We start from the raw sequence: 22,829 nt of genomic DNA, 5'->3' as shown, positions 1-22,829 counted from the left end.
CAGACAATAAATCATTTGCAAAAAGACGTACCTATTAACTATTTCACATTTGGTTTAGAGGAGACTTTGTAGCTATGGAATATTTAACTTTCAATCACTCTGTGTTCTGTTGTACTCTTATACATCATCATTATTCTCTATAAACCATACTCTGTGTTTGATACTTTACATTTTATAGGAACCACTAACTGTTTTCTGCACCTGATCAAGCTCTGTGTTTTATAGAGTTGTCTCGGGCCTTCCTAGCTTCCTTCATCCTCGTGATGGATCTACTGATCATGATGCAGGACTGGGACTTTCCCCACTTTACCACGACGCTGCACATCAACCTACCGGGGTTCAGTGTCGCCACGCTTGAGTGGAAGTATGCTGAGATTCACCTCACTGGTCAGTACTAATCCTACCTCTAGTGGAGGGAGCTGGTCTAGTGGCAGAGGGCGGGACTCAGGTCCTAGGGGTCCTGGGTTCAAATCCTCAACCGCTAGGTCTAGCCTGAAGTAATGTGTCTCAAAATGTGCTGGTACTAGCTTGTAAAAAGTGGTACTGAGAAGTCGCTAGTTACATTTTAATATTAAAAAATGTAATTTATAACCACCACAATGTGTTGATAATGTTCATCTCAATAATACCACATCTATAATGACTGAACCATGATTTTGATTTCAGGCAAATGGTTTAACTACGGGTTAATTTTCATGGTCATGTTGCTGGACCTGAACATGTGGAAAAATCAAATCTTCTACTACCCGAGTAAATACGGACAGTATTATGGTAAGTCTACACCCAGAGCAGTTTTCCCCAACAAGTAGTATGCATACCTTTAGTGGTAAGTAGTAAGTAGAGGCAACTGCGGTGGTATGAATCCTGTGAATTATAGTGGGGAGCGGAATTTGCATACACACAAGAACCCTTCCCCGACCACCTGTGCTTTGTTATTTTGTGCAGTCATCTCAACACCAATGGATTATTGCATTAACACTAGTGTCTAGTAGTATGACTCTCAGTGACTTGTTGAGAGCCTTTCATCATCTCGCAATACACACCATCTTAACTGACACAATCTGTAAATGATGATGTTAAGTACCGATTTTATATCAGGGTTATTTTGGGTGGTGACAGCATTAATTCCAGCGGCAATTGTGTATAGCAACAAGACTGTAGCACAAGTACAAGATTATTTTGTAAGAATGTAATAAAAATTAAGTGACTAATTAGAAAAATAACACCAAAATAGTATGGAGTGGAACTAAAAAACCATTGTGTCTGCTGCTCAGTTCACCTCTCATAACTTTTACAACAGCGTTTCAATACAATGTTTTGAAACCAACAAAACTCGCAACGTTTATTGGGAAGATTTTAAAATAGTTTAGTAACGACGTTAGGCATTTTTTATTTTAACTTCGATGATAGAGTCGAATTTTAAGGTGAATGTTACTGTGTTTCTTTTCAGAACCAGGGAGGAAGATCTTGACAGTGTTGGATGATAACATCTTGGCCTCCGGTAACAAAAGTCTGTGGACATGGGAGGCCAGATCTCAAACTAATGCTTCTACTGGACAACCTTATTGGAAGAGTGAGTAATAGTTGTATACCTTTGACTATTAACCATTCAATTTCCATGTTGAAGTTTTATCCTGTTAGAATATAAATCATTGTAGCTGAAATGAGCCACCGTTAGAGTGTTCTGATGTGAATTACTGATTACTGTTGAATTCGCTAAACTTCGACCAAGCCAAAATGAAAGGACGACTTTTTGTTATAGCATCCTTTATGTCACATCCACTATCACAGTAATACTAAACAGTATCAGTAAGATACATACTTTCTCCCATTAGCTTGCACAACCCTTATCATGGGCAAGTGGTGGGAGAAAGTGCAGTATAGTATGGGAAAAATCACAGATGCTGCAATAACTCTTGAACTGTAATTTTTACAGCAATAGGGGTTGCACCATTCTGTTTAGGATTGGTTGAGATTATAAGAACCATATAATCCTTAACTTTAATCAAAATCGATCAAGCGTTTTTGAGAATCAGATTTTTTGTTAATTAATTTTTTTTATGGGAAAATCACATTAGTTGCATTTACTTTTGTTTTGAATCATAATTTTTACAGCTCCATAGCTGTTGCATGGGTTGTACCATTTTGTTTAGAGCTAAAAGCACTATGACATACAGAATTTTAATCCCCTGAGTCATCATGCTTATTCTCTATTTCATTCTATCAGACCAAATATTTTCCTTTATCTCAAATTTTACTTTTGAAAACTATGAAAATCGTATCTTACACTTCTCAATGTGTCAATGTTTGGCCAAGTGCAAATTAGCCTAATTTGACGAATTGGTAGCACAGTTCAGACCCACTTGGGGAAAAAATCTTTGTACACATTATTGAAAACATGGTTGAAATAAATAATTTCCTTTGAAAACGTAGTTAAATGTTTATGTTAATGATGTGTGCGTTTTGCAGATGACATGGTGATGAACTCACGCTACATGGAGTACCCGATGCTACTCAAGTGTACTGCCATTATTCCGTCCTTTGTGGCCGTCACGTTCTTTGTGGCGGTTGTGAGCCTGTATGGCCGCTTCCCCGAGGACCAGGTATGATTATAACAAAATACTGCCCGAGAACGGTTAAAATATATCGTGCAATCTTTCAATGACCTAGAGTACCTCCTCTAAACACAGTAACTGCACAACCCCTGTATGTTTTATTCAGCTGTTTGCACTCTGCACATCATTTGCACGCACTGCACACCCTCTGTTGATGGGTTTATATTGTGTTAGTGAATGTTTAAAACTGTTTCTGAATTTCATGTTGAACTGAAGGTACTATTTGTTTATAGGATATTTTTCAAACAAATGTTTGGTTAAAAAGAATAAAGAATGTTCAAAAGAAAAACTTGCTTTCTTTTTTAGGTTAAAACGCTGGTGAATTTAGGTTGTTGGTGTTGTCAATCCTATGTATTTGACCTTATTTATGTATTTTGGTGAAAAAGGTGGGTAATGTAAAATAAAAAATCAGAACTAAAGTAGAATGCTGTTAGAAATTGTCTCTAACACATTGACCAACCTTTTCTAAACACATATCAAAAGGATTGCCAAAACATTATAAGATTAGCAAACTCCCCCCCCCTTCCCTATTATCAAAGTTAGTTAGTTTGCACGTTCAAATAATGAAAGTAGACGAGGGTTGAAAAGATAGTTTTTGCCCAGGTGAGCTATATTTTTTGTAGGGATGGACGAGATTGGATTTTTAGTTTGAGACGAGACGAGACGAGATTTTTTATTTCTCATAAAATTTCGAGACAAGATCGAGACGGGATTTCCCTTCTCATACAAAACGGGAAATGCTTGTTCAAAATTTTTACCTGATTTTGTAACATTGTTAGATGACTGTTTAAATACAAAAATAATGATAATAGGCAAGAATATTTACAATCTTTTATTAAAAAACATCAGCATAACATTTTTTTATTAATCACGCCTAACTTATTAAAAATGCCTACGATTAGGAAACATAGTGATATCAGTTAGGATAGAGTTCAACTTATCCTAAAATAAAATAAATCATAAAATAAAATAATAATAATAATAATTTTTCTAAAATAGTTACTTGTTTTGACTTTTTATAGTAATAAAACATTTCTCACACTGCTTACACATTAAAAAACTTCTCAAATGTTATTAAAGTAATATATTAAAATAAATAAAGTAATATTTACATTTAAAGAATTAATTAAATAAGAACGCCTTCACAAAGGAAACGCAACTACAACACGCTCCTGTATTGCGGGTATTGCATTAACTTTCTGCAGGCGTTTTTTTTTTTTTTTTTATTTTTTTTTTTTTCCCGTCTCGGTAAAAATCTCGGCCAAAAAGAAATCTCGTCTCGTGTAACGAGATTTAAAATTTCCCGAAAATTTCCCGAAATTTCGAGACTTGACCATCCCTAATTTTTTGTAATATTGCACCATTATATAAGCTCCCAAATTAACTACCATTTCGTTTTCAATTTTGCTATTGTGAACAATCAGCTGTTTAGTAAGGGATAAAATCATATTGTCTATTCCATTGTGTTAGTGTCAATTATACTATCGATGAATATTGATTGGAAAACATCCTTTATTTAATTTCTTTAGAGGAAGTGCAGATGTAACCTAGTACAGAACGATAATCTTATCTCAATATATTGAAACGTTTTCAAGTAACAATTTTACAATGTGAATGTTTTACTGATTGTTGATATCTTCTTACATATTGTTGTCTTATTGTTACTTATTGTTGATCATTGTTACAGGAGCACCCCAACCATCGGAGTCACAGCCCCTGTCTTGCGGATGCCGGAGTCAATGTCTAGTCTTAAGGGGCTGAATTCCTCCCAGAGATTCATACTGTATCTTCACTTCACCTAACCTAACCTAACCTCTCACACCACCTCACTCAGAATTTGGATTACTTTTAGTCATATATGTTTAGCTTGTTTAAGGAAATTAGAAATTGAGGTTGTTATTCAAATTCATACCTTTTTTCCAGATTTAAGAAACAATCCACCCAGAAGAATTGGAGAATACTGTAAAATTAGATGAAGGAAGTCAATTATAATACCGTGGTTTTTATTTTTTGTCTCTAGGGTTGAAGCGATGACTCTAATAAGATGACCAGTTTATATGATTTCAAAAATGAAGTAACTAAGCTCCAAAACTGGCTAACAGTAACTAACGGTGAACTGACGATGACAACATTCATAACTTTTCATTGTTAGTTATTGGAAATAAAACTTCTTGGTCCATAACCTTTTTGGGATTTGCAATTTTTTTATGATACTTTGACCATAAGGGACGTTTTCTCCAATTGTGAAATCTTAATAAAATAATATCCTATTACTAACTAATTGTGTGGTTTAACACATATTTTATTTAATAAAACTTCAAAATAATAACAGTTAAACCTTTTTTTTTATTGCTAATCCAAATTCTGAGATGATGTTAGTCGCTTACCAAACGCCATCATGCCACTAACTGTATTTAAATCACACAACAGGTCTTTCACTAATATTATTTATTATTTTACAAACTGGATTCGTGCTAGTTTGTTGATGTCTTTGACAAAGGATTTAAATGTTGTGTTTGTCATTTAATTTTACACTTACATAGTTAATTTACTAATTTCTAGTAAACCAAGATATGTCATTTGGTGAATCTAGGGTATATTGGTGCATACCATTAAAACTAAGTTTATGAATATTCTTAGAAACATGTTGATAATTTGAGAGTTAATATGACTTGGCGATGTTGAGTTTGTTAAACAATTACACTAGATGAAAAACTTAACACTAGATTGGTAAGGCCAGCAAACGTATAAAGTAAGGTTATGTTTGGGGGAATTCTTTAAAAAATGTTCAATTGAATTTTTGTAAAACTGAGCCATCTAATCATTAAAATTAGTGTTAAATTTTTGTTGAAAGTAACAAATTTTAAGTAGCAAAACACTGATTTAAAATACATTAAAATACATTTAAAATACTGATTTAAGATACTGATTTCAATTTTGGTCGTGAAATACGTAGATATTCAAGACTTTTTCGAAAATAGGCGCTTTCCCCACGAACTGCCTCAACTTTGCTGGGGTTTAGGAACAACTAAAACAAGCTAACTTTTACGCCAAACTTAAAAATATGAACTGCATTACCTCCGAACTCTTACCAATCTAAGGTTAAATATTTGTGAACAAGTGTTTAATTAATCACTTTCTCATGGTACAAAACTACTATGTTATGTATGTTTGTGATATTAGGAATTAGTTTTTTGAATTTTAAGCAAGTGAATTTAGTTAAATTATAGATTCATAACAAACTATTGAACAAACCTGTGAATGATAGTATCCTAAATATAGAACAAAGGAAAATATTTATTTTGCAACAAGATTTTAAAATCAGTTAACTTATGTCAACGACTTATTTGCATGCAATGCAGCTGCTTTTGCTTTCATTTTAATTGTTTACAGGTTTATTAATGTTTCTGTTAGTGTTTGTTGTATATTATATGCCAAGTATATTCACTGTCGTAGCAGTTATTCGTGCCTGCTTGGTTGAAAAGCTTTTATTTAACAAGATGTGCTGCTTTTAATACTGGAATATTACAATAGATTTTTTAATAATATATTTTCTAACACCTAATCATTTTAATTTTTATGTTCCTTTTTTTGTTTAGTAATATTGATTTAAGACTAATCCTAATGTATATTGCCATTGGAAACAAACTACTTTCACTAATTTAAAGTATTAGTTATAGGCCTAATAGTTGTGTAGTTTCTATTGTAATATTTCATGTACTGTGATGCGCTTTTTGAAGGTGAGACCACTGAAATGTACATTTAAAAAAATCAAGTTTTTTCCTCCAAATATTCTTCTTGTAACATCCTCTTTAAAATGCATCAACTTGACATTTTTTTACACACTATTTAATTTTAATCAAATGATAAAAAGTAAAACCTGTATCTCTTTGTTCCTTCTTTCTGTCTTCCATTATTTAGCCTATTTATAGCTTCCTTAATTCTCTTCCATGAATACTTTCTTGGGGGGTCTTCCGTCCAGCTAAACTAACTTCTTCCGTGTGAAATATACTTTTCCAATAGAATTTCAGAGATCTTGTTTATCCAGAACTATATACAGTAGAACTGTATACAGTAAACTATATACAGGTTTTAACCGAATTCGGGTAAACCGAAACCCGGGTTAACCGAAACGGTTCCATAAGATAATACAGGGCTAAAATATAAGTAATACGTAATGTAAAATGCTTTAGTAACTTCAGATGTTTAGTTTAAAGTATTTTCTAAACCACTGTAAAATTTCTGTAGTAGATATATGATTTTAAATTCATTTTTCCAACTCACAGTGGTAGGTTATTTTTAGCATATGAGGGGTTACCGAAAAATTGGTTATCCGAAACAGTTTTCCCCCCTTTATTTTGGTTAACAGGGATTCTACTGTAATTAAACTGTATGATGCATACATATCTGAAAAACCGTTTTAAGATTTATTTTTCTTCCAAGAAAATTTGTAAAAGTAACCTATTCCTGGCATAGCCACCTGAGTTCTAGAAACATCCTTGTTTGTATTCTCTTATAATCTGTTTACAAAATGTAGGCGGTTTGAGGGTAAGCGATTCAATCCCCTCCACCTCACCCTAACTTTGAAACAGGTGAAGGATGATCAGCTGATTAAACATCTTGCTAAAAAAATGGTGGGGAATCCCAGGAAACCTCCTTTTTTATGTTTTTATCATTACTAAACATAATAAAATGTTCCGGATATTTCTGGACACTGTTACCAACATGGTAGGGATGTTAGATTGTTGAATGAACATTTCAGTGGTGCGGTTGGTAGTTAGTGCGGTCCTACTTTCTGTCTGACTTGAAGGAATCTCTAAAGGAGTGAATTCAGCCCCTATTTTGGGGAAGGGGGGAGATTAGCCAGTAGTTTAGCTTAGCTTAGCTTAGTGTATTTGTTTAGTTTGCTATTTTTGTTTGTAGACTTTACTTTCAAACTCGAACAAACTTTACATTTAGATTTCACGTTTTGATATGCATGTTTTGCAAAATGAACTTTACATGTTAGCTACCGGTATTTAGTGTTCCCAAAACAAGAAAAACCACTTAATACCGAGTTATTATATTTATTACTTCTTATTTGGTACTTATCAAAGTTTTTTCAGCCAATCTACTACCGAATTGTACTGGTATTTAATTTTGGTTTCATGAAAATCTTACAGTCTTTTATCATATTTCTTTAAAATTTTTCTACATTTAAATGAAAACTGTATGCAAAGTTTGTTGGATTTGTAGCATTTATTTGGCGTAGCAAGAAAATTAAACTGAAGTGAAGAGTTAACTAATTATGTCATTGATTAAGTCGAGATTAGTAAACTTAGTTAAACTAACTCTAGTGTTAATACCATCCAAAGTCTAACTATCGGTGAAAAAAGGTGAATGATTTGTAAAAAGTTGATAGCAAACCATTATTTGTTAATATTGCTGATTGAACTATGTAAAAGTGTGTGGTCATAATGGAAGACATTTATTTGATTTAGATATTTTGTTAAATTTGTGTCTAAAAACTAATTTTCACAGTAATGTATATTATTAATATCCAAGCAGTTATTATTTGTATTTAATTCATAAAAGTATCATAACATCAAAATGCAAAATGGTGTTTCCCATGTATTTCTCTTAAATTTAGTTATTAGTTATTCCATCTTTTTAAAGTAACCCCATACCATGACCATCATTGTAGGTTTACGATGTAACATTTTAGGCACAATACAGTTACTTATATATAGTATATATTTTTGTATTACATCTTTGTTAGTTATAATCAATATTTTATTGAAAATGTTACTTTGCACAGACTTCAAAGTTACCAGTCCTTCCAAAACTTTATTTACTATTGCTATGCAAATTATATTTTTTGAAAACTATTATTTTTGTGTTTAGGATTTTGTTTACTTGTCTCTGTAAATTTATTTCTCATTGTTAATGTTTACTTCTTTTCTGTAAATAATTTTATATTTTTGTTATATTTTCAAATTTTACAAAATGTTGTCCAATACCTATACCAGAATTGTATCTTATATCCGATATATTTATTTTAATAAATAATTTTTAAATGTGACCAATTTAATGCTATTTATTTTACAAGTATTTACAGAGTGTTTTAATAATGTAAAAATGCATTTCTTTTTATAAGTGTGACTTGAATTAAAATCTTTTGTCATACTTTTTTTCCAATTATGTTTTGGTGTTTAAGAACAAATGTTTGAAGAATATTTGATCTTTTTGTCTAGAAAATGTAACACTAACAGATTGTAATATAAATGTTTGGAAGCAATTTCTTAGTAATATTATAGCACTGATCACAAGCCTGTACACTTGTAGAGTAGCTAACATTTTAGCTTGTAGTTAGCTGTCTAGCTAGGTAGCTGAACAAATTGCCACTTATAGCTTTAAACTGTGTCCAGCTATGTCAATTTTAGTACCAATTTCATTTTTCTCTAAAGCTTAAAAAGAGGTTCCCTATTTACTACTTCTTTTTTCAGATTCACTTTTTTTATCTGCATGGAGGCCTACTATTTTTGTGTTTTGATGTTGAATTTTTTCATTGTAACAAATTGGAATCAGCTTGAAAGTTTAAATATAATTAAAAACTCTAGAAGCAAAAACCAAATGATCTGATAATTTTGATCTTTTTTATTGGATTGATTCTGTCGAAATCATCATTGTAATGATACAATTGTGTATGTTACCATATAAAAGTTAAAAAAAAATTCTCTAGTTTGTTTCTATTAAAAAAAATACATTAAAATTATACAAAGGTTTTTCAAAGTTATTATTTTTTGTTTGTATAATATTCTATTATCCTAACAGACTAAATTGTATAATAACAATGTATAAGTTAGTTTAAGTGATAATGGTTTACGAAATTAAGGTTGTGTTATGAAGTAGGTGTACATTTTTCAATAATACAGTACATAAATAATATACTAGTACATTAGATTTTTTATTGACTTTTTCAAGCTTTGCTGTTTTCAATAATATCCAACAAAGCAATAACTTTAATTTATTTTCAAAACATATTATTATTATTTGCACGGTAGGTTATTAAATGTAGCAGGGAACCATCATTCACAAGTCTTACATATTCCCGATATTTCAATCTGATGGACACAGTTTCTCATAGTATATAGAACAAATATTAAATGTGTTAGACTTAGTTTCACCTGTGTTTTGTTTGTAAGATTTTAACCATTGTTTTAAACTAGTTCTTTGAATGTGAAAAGAATAGGTTATACAATTTCTAGAGCAGTTTTGTGATTGCAACAAGGTGATTTTATATTTTCCGATCTTATAATTTCATGACAAACATTGTACTCTTACAGAGTACATTTTAACTATTTAAGAGTATTTAACGTTAACTCGATCCAAATATTCAACTTGAAAAGTTGCTTATTCGCACTCAGCATTTTATATTGTACTAGAAAATTTAGGAATTTTGTTTGAAACTGATAGCTTTTCCATTGTCATTAGATTATTGTCACTCTATTTTATCCATTTTTGTTTGTGTTGTATCTAATACTTAATCTTTTTAGATTTAAAATCATGTAACTTTGTTTTGTGAGACATTTATATTTTTTTTCTCTATGCATTGTTCATTATAGGCATGTAATAATAGCTCAGATGAGCGGCAGCGAGTTCAGGTTGGATTTCAGGGTGTCTAACTCTCATAGAAGTCTCGTAAAAGTTGCTGTTTTTAATTTTAAGGCATATATTTTCATCAGGGTCACAAAGAGAAAACAAACCGGATAATTTTATTTTCATTCCTCCTAAATCATAAGCTACTTTTTATAATGTGTACCACTTGTTAAAATAATTGAAGGAATTGCACAGTGTATTAAACACTCTTCTCATTTACTTAATGATTAACTCATGGTTTTTGATATTCAAGAAATATTCAGTAGAATAAAAAAAACTACACACCTATCTCTATGGATAAAGGTTACTGAAAAGTCACACATTTTTTATTTACGAGACACCCTGCTTAATCTTATGTACTTGATCACCTTAAACCTCAACAACAAGCCTATAATGAACAAGTTTAAATCTTTATTTGGAGAGTGGAAAGAACATAAAACCTTTCTACAACTTTTCATTTTTTAACTCTCACTTATTTTAACTTTTAAGTTTTATTTTATCACTCACATTCCTGCTTTACTCACTGCCCGGTTGACTTCTCGCCTTGCCTGAATCGATGAAAGCTTTAAACAATTTTAACCCCGAGACGGAGGTGCGAAAAGTTGCCGAGCAGTGACTCGTAGCATTGGTCTACTGAAGTGTCCTTAGTCCGCTATGTACATAATTGGCTCTCGATGTATGTGGGGTGCTTAATTAATACAACTGACCAAATACACTCGTTGTTTCATTTACCTTCTTCCTGAAGTTGAAAATACGTTAAACGCTTGACAATGGAAATAACTAGAAGGAGTGGAATGGTAGTAATGGAGTTTTTTGTACCAATAACAAATGTTTCCATTGAAATTTGCTTAGAAATATCAATACCAGCAATAGGTTTCACAGTTGGAAATTCAATATCCTATTCTTTTAGTGTTTTCTTCCAACTTTATTAACCAAACTGCATGCTACGCTAAGCTGAAGAACGCAGCGTTGTCAGGAACAGCAAGAATGAAATAAGATGCAGCGCAAAAGTGTTTTCAAGAAATCTGCCGATGACTGGCAAATTTGCGGGTCCCACAGTAGCGTTCTGTAATGGATCGGAGATAGAAGTGCCTCACTTTTATACTGATGGTCAAAAAGGGATGGATGAAGATGTGGACATATCATTTATCAATTTTCAATTATCAATCATTGAGATGGGGACGCCACCTAGGTGCGTATTTTAACCCAAATATGAGTGAAGGATGAGTGTAGAATGGTGTGTGATGACCTGTGTAGCTTTGTTACTACGATCAGCGGTTTCAATAGTCAGGATCATTTATTTCATGCCCAATGATCAGGAACAGCTCGGTCCAGTTTCGAACCATCAAAAAGCTACTGACTTTTCTCAGGATCGAACCGGCAACCTTTTGATTACTAGGCGAGCACTATAACCACTCAGTTACCCAGCCAGTCTACATAGCCCTAGCTCTTCCACCCAAAAGTAAAAAAAAAACTTGTGGTGAACTGTTTGAATCTAGGAGCCACGGGAGTAATTTTAATACTTTATTCTTACTAATCGGCACCTCATAGACAATGAAGGAATACTTTAGAAAAAGATCAGTTTTCCTGTTTTGTCGACTTGTTGCGTAGTGATATAGCATTGAAGACAATAGAGTTAGGAATACAATATTTCCAGAAATTAAACTTCCCCTTAGGTATGTATTAATCTATTTTCTTCTTGTTTTGTCAACTGATTTGTATATTTATATTTAATTGCTATAAATTGTTATTTTATTAAACGCCCAAAACATGTTTAAAGGATTATAAAAATACTAGAGAACCCGTGCGGCTCAATGAGCCGCATAGTATGAAAAATAACGCCGAGGAAAACGTTATGCTTAAATTCGAGTAATTCTAGTTACATCTTAGAGTTGTTTAAACACTTGTTTGAAACTAATTTTAAATATCTGTATTTGTGTTGTCAAGGTTCACATACAATATTCCTGCTCTCAGTTTTAACTGATAACTAACTTCTAATGAATGCTGAACGATCTGCTTCAATTCAAGTTAACGTCATGATGCTACAAAGTTTTTCCAGCATTGAGAAAACTGTTGCCTTACTGATAACCTGTGTTTGGGTAATTTTATTCCTTTGATTTGAGACATCCCCTAATAAAACGAATTTTCTCCGTAGAGAATCCTGTAAAGTGGGATGATACAGTGTCAACCATTTCATGTGCTTAATTTTTTACACACAAACTCTGGGTTACCAGCTGGACATCCATAATCTGCTTTGAATAGGCTGATGCAGCAACACCATTGAAAGTTGGTTAACGTATTTTAATGTGTGGTCTGTTATATAGTCACAGTATATATGCCCCGCAGCAGGACGTTCTCACGTTGTTCAGTGGAGTTTCTCTTAATAGTCCAAAAGTTTTGAAAGTATGGATTCATTTGTCGAAATAGGTTGGATAACTCTTGTAGCTATAAGATTTGGATAACAATTTTCATTTTCTCTTTTTGAACAGCATATATTATTTGCCTCACTTCCAAAGTAAGTTGTAACTTCCAAAAGCATAGCAGAGCTGGAAAATATTATTCATCTCACCAAGTGAATGTGTACCGGGATGGGTATCTGTTACTGTTACACCAGGCCTCTCTTTTTCTACTCTCCTCATACGCATAAGATATCTTATGATTAATTGTCTCATCCTCCCGTTTTCAACATTTCTTCTTTGAACTTGAAGCATTTTCTGTTCTTCCAACAAAACTGATTAACTGTTTAACTTGGTCTTTACTTAACCTACTATATTACAAACATTAATGTTTACTCCCAAAAAGCTCATGAGTTTCTTTTTATAAACAGCTGTTTTTTGTTCTTAAATTTGTTCTATGTATTTCTTATGGGGAAACCCCGACCTTTAAGAGTGTCTCACGGCCTTAAGAGTAGGAATTTTAAAATTCCCTTATTGCAAAACTACATATTGAGAGGAACCTTTTGACACCTTAAACGTTGAAATTGGTCCACAAATAAGGGAGGAGTTGCGTTAACAAAAAACGGCTTCACGTATTATAGATTTTATCTATCTATATGCGAACGAGATAATCTTGAAAATTAAGAAGTTAAACGGGGCAAAGCCCGCGGGTTACAGCTAGTTTGAAATACAAAGCATAAAATATGTTATGGTCAAAAATGTTATCAAAAGGTTGTTTATTGCATTTGATAGTAATCCTACAATAAATTATGAAAAAGAAAAACACGTAACCGACACCGACTATCAGTATCCAATAGTCAATGCCGACACTCAAAAGTAATTTTTTTAAATTCGTAAACTTAAGTTTTATACTTAGAAACAGACACAATATTACAGAACAATATTAGTTACCAGAATTAGTTAAAAATTACAATACTAATAATATAAGTTGATAGTTTATCATAAAAAGCCTCTGATTGTGGACTGTAATGCTTCTTTACCCGATTACATTTTTTATATTAACAGTATAGTAAAAACTAAAGAAAAAAGTGGATGATCACACTTAAAGCTTCATAATATGGTATGGCTTTAATTTGAGCAAAACAAAAACACTTTCCTGCCCCTAGTGGAGAATCGATAAAACAAACAATTTCAGTCTTTGAATATTCGTGAGTAAGGTTTATGATTTTGACAATCAATTGATATCGTTTGGATGAGTTGGTCCTAGATGTTTGACTTCACTCTTCGTTCTTCGTGATGTTCCAATCCAGAGAGCTGAAACCCTACTGGACTGAGGCTGTTTTAGGACTTAGTCCTCTTTTTCCTTACCCGGCATGTTTTTTTTTGTCCTGGTCCTATCCTACACCAAATCTTTATCTTCTTCAAATTATTTTTGAATTCAGGATGGATTATGCTTCACAGAACTTTAAACTCAGAGAAACAGTCAATTAATAAACTGTCGTCATCAACAGTGAACTTGGTAACATCACTCAAACTAGTTTTCTCCACATTGCTAAGTAGACAACAGCCCAGTTCGGTACCTACAGCCCCAACGTGGTTCGTGCGTAACCGACTGCTCTCTTAGAGCTCCCAATCACGCAGGGCCTGTTAATGCGTAGATTTGCATTTAATTTAGTCATGCACCGCGTCGCTAGAAAAACAGTCCTATTGGTTGAAAGGGATTGTTTTAGGGATTGCCATACAGTAGCCGAAGAGCGAAGAGCAGTCAGTTGCGAATCACGCTGCCGAACTGGGCTGTTGTTTACATTAGAAATGTTACAGAAGACTGTATGTTTTCTGTGGAAATGTAGAGAAAACTAGTTTGAGTGATGTTACCAAAGTTCACTGTTGATGACGCCATGTTTATAAATTAAGTGACTGTTGTGTCTGAGTTTGAAGTTCTGTGGAAAATGAACCATCATGGAAATAAGAAGAAAACTAGTTTGACTTCGGGCCAAATGGAGTCAGGTCAAATTCAAATTGCATTGTAAAGTAGCTTAGCAATTAACAAAACTAGAGGTCGTCCAGTGGTCGAAAACTCGACCAACAATATGTAATCTACAGACTTCCCTATTTTCTCCCCACAAATAAAACATGTGATTGGAATTTCTTACATTTGTTTAGATTTTCTGTTTATATTATGTTGTTATTTCGTCACCAGCATGGCAACCCAAAGGCCCATGTATTTTTTTTATTTTTAAATTCATTTTTTGATTATTTTTTAGCCTATTTTAATTTATAAAGGAATTTTGCACATCTACAGGAAAATATCTTTCTAAACAGTAAGCGTAGATTTTACCTGCGATGCACACGAGCTAAGAAAAAAGGTTTTAAAGAAACATGCTTACCTATTAATATATAGACATATTAATTGTTATACTGTACTACAATTGGTTTCAACGAATTCTGCAATCGCAGAAAAACAAAGTTCTGGGCGATGAAATCGTGAGCGTAATAGCGCTACACTTGTGATATCACGTACGTCACCTAAATTCACGGAGAAAATAATTAACATCTGTGATTGCGAATACATAATCATCGTCTCCCGCGATCGCGGTGAAATAGTGATTTTCGATGACGCAATCTTTGCAGACGCTTTCGTCGATCGTACAAATAAAGGCTCGGCTCAAAAACTTAACCCCAAACAGATTTTATCGAAGAAATAAATTTGTTTACGAAAATAATGTCCTGTGAGGCCCCCTTTAAACCCGAGCCGTAAGGAAAATATGTCTTCGGATCTGAATTGCTTGTGTTCTTTTCCATAAGTACACAGGGTGTTAAAAAAGTCCCTGGACAGTTAAATATTAAAAGAAATAATGCAGATAGAGCTACAATACTTGGTACAAAGTTACAGGGCATAAAACTATATTTTAACACATATTCAGTGATCCAATAACTCTTCAGGGGGACGGCCCACAAGGAGTCGGAAGAAAATCTTAAATGGAAGCATAGGTCAATATGCACATCAAATTAAAGGTCTTCTTTAGTAGAATACAATGCCGCAAACCGCACTTCAAAAGGTTGATCCTGCGCAAAATGGCAGATGTTCAAAGATTTCTTGAATCCGCCATTTTGAATCTTTGAACGACTGCCATTTTTTACTCAGGCATTTTTTGAGCTTGAATTTACGGCATCGTAATCTACAAGTGAAGACCTTTAATTTGATGTGCATATCGACCTATTTTTAAGTTAACAATTTTCTTCCGATTCCTAGGGCTGTGCCCCCTGAGGAGAAAGCGTATAATAGCAATGTAAATTAAATGAATCTTTGAACAACTGTCATTTTGTGCAGGGTCAATCTTTTGAAGTGCGGTTTGTGGCATTGTATTCTACTAAAAAAGACCTTTAATTTGATGTGCATATTGACCTATGCTTTCATTTAAGATTTTCTTCCGACTCCTTGCGGGCCGTCCCCCTGAAGAGTTATTGGATCACTGAATATGTGTTAAAATAGAGTTTTATGCCCTGTAACTTTGTACCAAGTATTGTAGCTCTATCTGCATTATTTTTTAAAATATTTAACTGTTCAGGGACTTTTTTACCACCCTGTATAGGTGTTAATATTAAATTTAGATGAATAAGATTTTGTGTTGTTTTAGTGATATGTTGGCGAATTCGTACCCACTTTGTTTGATGCCCTTGACTGGGTTGTTGGATTTTGGCCATGAAAACTGCTCGGGCGCCAAGTAAATTCAAACACTGATTCAAAACAGCTGATTGTAAACTACCTTCACTGATATAGTTGAGTACATTGTTGTGTTGAAGATTAAATCAGGTTAATAGGTTCAGAATGTTACTCCAAACGATTTGAGGTTAAAATGTGGGATTTTCCGTAACAAAATGCATAAGACAAATCTGTCGAAGTAATTATATTGTAAATCACAGGAACTGAAATTGTTCTAATCTATGATTAAATCACATATTAAATAATCGACAGGTGTCTATATTCTGTGATGAAATGTACCATACCTTATACGTCAGCATTGGTTGTAATTATAGTAATGTGACTTATAATTATTTGTCTATATTAAACTTCATATTTTATTTATTTTTTTTATTTTAACAAGAAAATTCATAATTTAACTACGCTGTTTAAAATATTGAGGATTACATTAATAAGCGGATACATTTGCAGTATCACATCTTACGATCACAGAATAAAGACCTAACTTTATTCTCAATCCTTAATCCAAATACCTAAGGTTAGGCCCTTATTCTGTGGTACGTACGATACTAAGTAAAATTTATAATTAAAAAAACTTAAAAAAAATTAATGCAGTATGTGTGGGGAATAAATACAGTACTAGTGGGATTTAAAACGAAAAATTTTGGGCGCAGGAAATAGCTAATTTACAAATACGGTTCTCTATTATTATCTATTGCATCTTTCAAGTATTTGTTTCCAACACATATTTATAAATTATTTTCTAATTGTTAATGTGTTTAAAAACATAGTATTTTAAAAAGGTTTCTTAGTTTTAAATTATTTTCTACTTTTTATCCTTTAATGTGTAAGTATGTTAAATATATTTATGTGTCCTTTTACATAACCAAAACCTTTTTATCTGTAATCAGATGTTTTGTCTTTACTTTGAAATGTTTGTTTATATTTTTAGAATCTCTCGAGAGCAGAACCTGTACCTCTTAACATCTGCTCTTTGAACAAACTGTCAAAAGTATTTACAGTTGACTTAATTGACTATTTAAATTCTTCCAAAATGTAAACATTGAAAATTTGGAAGCCCATGGGGAATAGCCCAAGGGAAATATGAAAATTAAATGGTGTAATATTGAATTGTCATGTGAGCTATGTTTCAACCGTTTCAAGTTTCAAGTCTCTAACTCATCGGGAAGTTAGTTTAATATCGAAAGACTGCAGAACAGAACTGCATTTGTACAGAACAAACAAGAAAGCAAGCTAATAAAAACGTTTTAAATAAAATAAACAAACTCAAACATGCTTTCTCATATTAGCTTGTCAAAAAAAACCTTACAATGAGTAAGCGATGGAAGTAATTATGCAATTTATGGGTAAAATCACAAAAATAAAATAACTTTTGAACCGTAATCCTTACAGAATTGGGGGGTTGTACCAAGACCCCACTACACTACGTTGTACCGTTTTGGTTAGAGTTAAAAACTTACTAAAATGTGATTAAACAAAACAGATCGACTCGTTTTGAGAAAAAATACATTATTGTGTTTCAATTACCATAAAAATAAAAATTTCCAATAAAATAAAAATACCCAAGATTAAAGAGCGTAATCTGTGCCAAAAGCTATACGAAGTTTACCATTTAGTTGTCGAATATTCCGAAACAATCCACGTCACTTCGTTTCAACGTGTTTAATCTCGACATGCCGATTATGACGTAACTTTACAACTCATTGGTTAAGCGGAAATCAGGTAACACATGTTAGCTCCGTAAATAAAGGGGGAACAGGACAAATTTTTGTGTGATCATAACCAACGATTTATGTATAAATGCAATTCCTTGTGTTTATTTCTTTCTGGCGATTGGTCAATGAATTAAAATATGAACAAATATATAAAGTTACTCATTGCATTTGTTTTTCTCTGGTGTGAAATGGAGTAATCATTAGCGATTGATTTCTAGAATTTTAGGAAACTGAAGCTTACTTTTGTACCTAATGGTGTCTTCTAATAATTTCTACTAAATACTTAATAAACACTATTTAATTTTTTCCCGCTTTGTAATGCAATATATCTTAGTAGTTCAAGCAAATAAGTCCAAATAAGGAAAAATAGAGGAACAAATCTATGTATTCCCAATTTTTTTTTTAATGTGTCGGGGAGGGTCCCCTAATGAATATATGATAGATGAGAATAAAATCACCCTGCCGCTCTCTGGTGGTGGGAGGTATAAATGCCCCAATTTGCGGTTTTTTGCTTATAACTTGAAAACGGCGTGTCGTAGCTTAAATTGTTTAATGTAAAAGTTAAAGCTAATTAAATTTGCTACAACTTAAATCATATACATTATTAGTGAAAGACGCATTGTTTCTGAGATATCCGCGCTCAAAAAATATAACGTTCGAAAAAAGATTTTCACATCACATTTTTCGTTAAAATCTTATTTGTTTCTCCTTCCTTGTTATTTTTCAGAAATATTGACGGAAAGAAGGTTGTAGAGAATTAAATTTACTTCAATAATATATACAAATATGTAAATAGATAAGATGTAGGTATAAAGTTACAGCGTTTTTAAGATTAAAAGAGAAAATCATGAATTACACAAATAGTTGCAAAGTTTTGATTTTTTATCATTGCACGATTTGTATGGTTTCTGATCATTGTTTAGGCCAAATATAAGTATATTTAAGGAAAAAATTGGTAATAGTTATGTAAATAACAATTTGACAAAATAAAAAGGTTATCTATTTATTATGACTAGTGTACCTGTTGCTCGAATTCGAGCAATTGCGAAGCATTACAGGCGACTCAAAGATTATGGAAATACTCACGATCTACACAACAGTGAGATATAATCAAAATCTTTTGTAAATATCTTATCTTTTTTCAAAAAGCTTATCTTGTTTTTTTAGTGTTTTCTACAAATTTTTCCCTCTCATAGCCGCATTAGGTAATCTATGACAACGATTATAAATGAAAAAAAAATATATTTCTATTCCTTCTACTTGGTTGGGTTCTATGACTTTTTCTATGTTTCCATTGTTTGCAAATCGATTATTTCAATGATTGCTCAAGAAATGTAGAACAGTGTTAATTCAGTTTTATTTTTAGCCTATATCTAATTGTCCAGGATTTTTCACTCTTTTCCATTGTAATAATTACACCAACCCAAGTTTCGTCTACAGATGCAATATGCCAACAAATATCACCTACGTACAATCTCCAAGAAGTGGTAAAAAAGGCAGAAACCAACCTATACAATAGACATAAGTTAACTCCAAAAGAAATAATTTTAAGAGTTACTGTGATATTATGATTTTCCACTGATTTGGTAATAGAACATTATATTGCAAAACATGACACGATGCAGAAGAAAATCCAATTTAAATTCAGAAAAACCCATTGCAAATACTGTACCCTACTTCATTTTGACAAATTCAATAAATCACAATTTAAATATTAACAGCTGTTTCATTAAAAAGTAGTGTAGAATTATGCATATGGTCGTAAAGTAAACAAATCTGATGAGGCAACTTTAAAGGCTTCTGGGGCAGAGCCCCAAGGGAATTTACCTCGTTCCTCTTTTGATGGCTCATCTACAGACCAAGACCTTTCTTTAGAGACCCCTACCAAGTTTCTACGCCCAGCCGTTCTCTCAAAATAGCTATGACAAAAACCCCGTTTTCCTCCATAAGAATAACATTGGACGGGAATTTAACGGCGACTGGGGCAGAGCCCCAAGGGAATTCACCATGTTTCTCTTTTGATGGCTCATCTACAGACCAAGACCTTTCTTTAGACACCTCTACCGAGTTTCTACACCCAGCCGTTCTCTCAAAATAGCTATGACAAAGAAAAACAGTTTCAAATTAATATATAGATGATCCTAGTTAAAACAATTAAATCATACAAAATAAATTCATATTTAATTATAGAACTAATGTTGACTGAGCCTACTGAATGTGGATCCAGGTGTGGATGCAGAAAAAACGGCATCCACTGTTCCCAGGTATGTACCTGCGAGGGAGCTTGCCTGAACCATGCAACAACAATGTGAAGATGATGAGGAAGAAGACAATGAAAAGAATAAGATCAATCTTTATCATAACATGAATTTGTGATGTATTTCTCAGTGGCAAGAACTAGAATATTTAATTATATAACTAATGTTACCTTAGCCTATGTTTTTGCAAGAACAAAGGCTCAGTCAACATTAGTTCTATAATTGAATTTATTTTGTATGTTTTAATTGTTTTAACTGGGATCATCGTAATAAATAGATAACCTTTTTATTTTGTCAAATTGTTATTTACATAACTATTACCAATTTTTACCTTAAATATACTTATATTTGGCCTAAACAATTATCAGAAACCATACAAATCGTGCAATGATAAAAAATCAAAACTTTGAGACTATTTGTGTAAATCATAATTTTCTCTTTTAATCTTAAAAATACTGTAACTTTATACCTACATCTTATCTATTTTCTATTTACATATTTGTATATACTATTGAAGTAAATTTAATTCTCTTCAACCTTCATTCCGTCAATATTTCTGAAAAATAACAAGGAAGGAGAAACAAATAATATTTTAACAAAAAATGTGATATGAAAATCTTTTTTCGAACGTTATATTTTTTTGAGCGCGGATATCTCAGAAACAATGCGTCTTTCACTAATAATGTATGTGATCAAAGTTGTAGCAAATTTAATAAGCTTTAACTTTTACATTGAACAATTTAAGCTACGACACGCCGTTTTCAAGTTATAAGCAAAAAACCGCAAATTGGGGCATTTATACCTCCCACCACCAGAGAGCGGCAGGGTGTTTTTACTCTCACCTATCATATATTCATTAGGGGACCCTCTCCGACACATTTTTGAAAAAATTGGGAATACATAGATTTGTTCCTCTATTTTTCCTAATTTGCTTGAGCTATAGGTACAAAAAATAAAGTAAAAAAAGTGTGTTATCAGTATTTGTGTTTACCTTCTCCATACATAGTGTATGGAGAAAGGTATTGTTTTCGTCAACATCTTTGAGTTTATTTTTGAGTTAAAATATCATTTTTATGTCCACTTGAACACTAACAAGTTGTTTTCGAAGTTGTCTGTGCTTATTACGATTGTGTGTTGGTGTATACAGGGTTACAAACTACACCTGTGGTCCGATTTTGCTAAAACTTTGTATGTGGGCACTACTCTATTTTACTTCGAGAAGATCAATTCGATTTGAAAATTTTTATTTTTTCGTGTTTTTCATGATACTACACACAATAATGGTAAAAGGAGATTTTCACGAAAACGGCTTAATCGATTTTGATTAAAATTTAATATGTTATGGTCCTTTTAACTCTTAACAAGACGTGCAAAACCTTCAATTTTTGTATTTCCCTATCGTTATACTTAGGCCTATTTCTACCGCTAACCCAATTAATCATTGTTGTTGACAAGCTAATGGGAGAATGTATGTGGTAGCTTGCTATATATTAATAGGCAAGCATGTTTCTTTAAAACCTTTTTTCTCAGCTCGTGTGAATCGTAGGGAAAATCTACGCATACCGTTGGAAAGCTATTTTCCTGTAGGTGTGCAGAATCCCTTTATAAATTAAAATAGGCTCAAAGATAAGCACAAAAAATGAGTTTAAAAATTTGAAAAAATTAACATGGATCTTATGCGTTGCTATGCTGGTTACGAAATAACAACGAAATATAAACAGAAAATCAAAACAAATGGAGGAAACTCCAATCACATGTTTTATTTACAGTGTGGGGTGAAAATAGATAAGTGAGTGCATTACATATTTTTGGTCGAGTTTCGACCACTGGACGACCTCTCGTAATTATTAAACCTTAAACATTCAAACAGAGATTCCGGGGAGGCCGTTCCAATTTGTCTCCCCTTAAAGTCCGAGACCAAGCCCTGATTACAACGCATGTAGCCTTAAAGCTATTTGTTATTATTCTCAAAATAAATTCCCATAAAAAAGTAACAATCTTGTTAACCACAATGTCAACTAATCCAACTCTCCACCTAACCAAAAACACCTCCCAAAAGTCCTCGATGCAGAAAAAAAACGCGGCCTTTGAAATCGAAACCACGTTCATCCTTCTAGCAATTACAATGACGTCATTTCGCCGCCGGTTCAAGTCAAGTTCGATGGACAAAAAACGCGATGTAGTTCGCCAATGCCGAGGTGTTAGGTGGGGGTAGGTGGTGTCTGGCTGCTATCGGTATCAGTATAGTCTTCTATAGTGCGGTGTGCGGTACAGAAGTGAAGGTAGCACGGTACATGCTGAAGTCACAACGTACGCAAGGTATGTACTATCACTTTATAAGAATATTTTCTAATGCAAATTTTTTCAATTTATTGTGTTTTTTTTATACATATTAACAGAGAAAATTACTCACCTTAAATACATATTGATATACAGATCGTTAAAAAACAACATCCAAATTTGAAAGCTTATGCCGGTTTATT

At 32.7% G+C, this 22,829-nt stretch overlaps 2 protein-coding genes across 3 annotated transcripts in view; both read left to right on the top strand.

Annotated features, from left to right (window-relative positions):
* Positions 1–10,968, top strand: part of LOC128988678 (uncharacterized) — a 65,294-nt gene extending 54,326 nt beyond the window's left edge. For both annotated transcript variants that reach the window (XM_054410197.1, XM_054410196.1), the window contains exons 11-15: positions 226–387; positions 667–771; positions 1,451–1,573; positions 2,470–2,603; positions 4,303–10,968. In XM_054410197.1, coding sequence (XP_054266172.1) covers positions 226–387; positions 667–771; positions 1,451–1,573; positions 2,470–2,603; positions 4,303–4,362 — 584 coding nt within the window. In that variant the 3' untranslated portion in view covers positions 4,363–10,968. The remainder of the gene's footprint in view (positions 1–225; positions 388–666; positions 772–1,450; positions 1,574–2,469; positions 2,604–4,302) is intronic.
* Positions 10,969–22,577: 11,609 nt separating this feature from the next.
* Positions 22,578–22,829, top strand: part of LOC128990947 (proton-coupled amino acid transporter-like protein pathetic) — a 57,624-nt gene continuing 57,372 nt past the window's right edge. Inside the window, exon 1 of the mRNA XM_054413622.1 lies at positions 22,578–22,665. The gene's annotated coding sequence lies outside the window, so the exon portion shown is untranslated. The remainder of the gene's footprint in view (positions 22,666–22,829) is intronic.

The sequence above is a fragment of the Macrosteles quadrilineatus genome, unplaced genomic scaffold (assembly GCF_028750875.1).
Source record: "Macrosteles quadrilineatus isolate MER2022 unplaced genomic scaffold, UCM_ALF_1.0 Scaffold_3__2_contigs__length_128488019, whole genome shotgun sequence".
NCBI classification, from domain to species: domain Eukaryota; kingdom Metazoa; phylum Arthropoda; class Insecta; order Hemiptera; family Cicadellidae; genus Macrosteles; species Macrosteles quadrilineatus.
The sequence above is the reverse complement of the archived record's forward strand: the minus strand, read 5'-3'. Positions and strand labels throughout refer to the sequence as shown.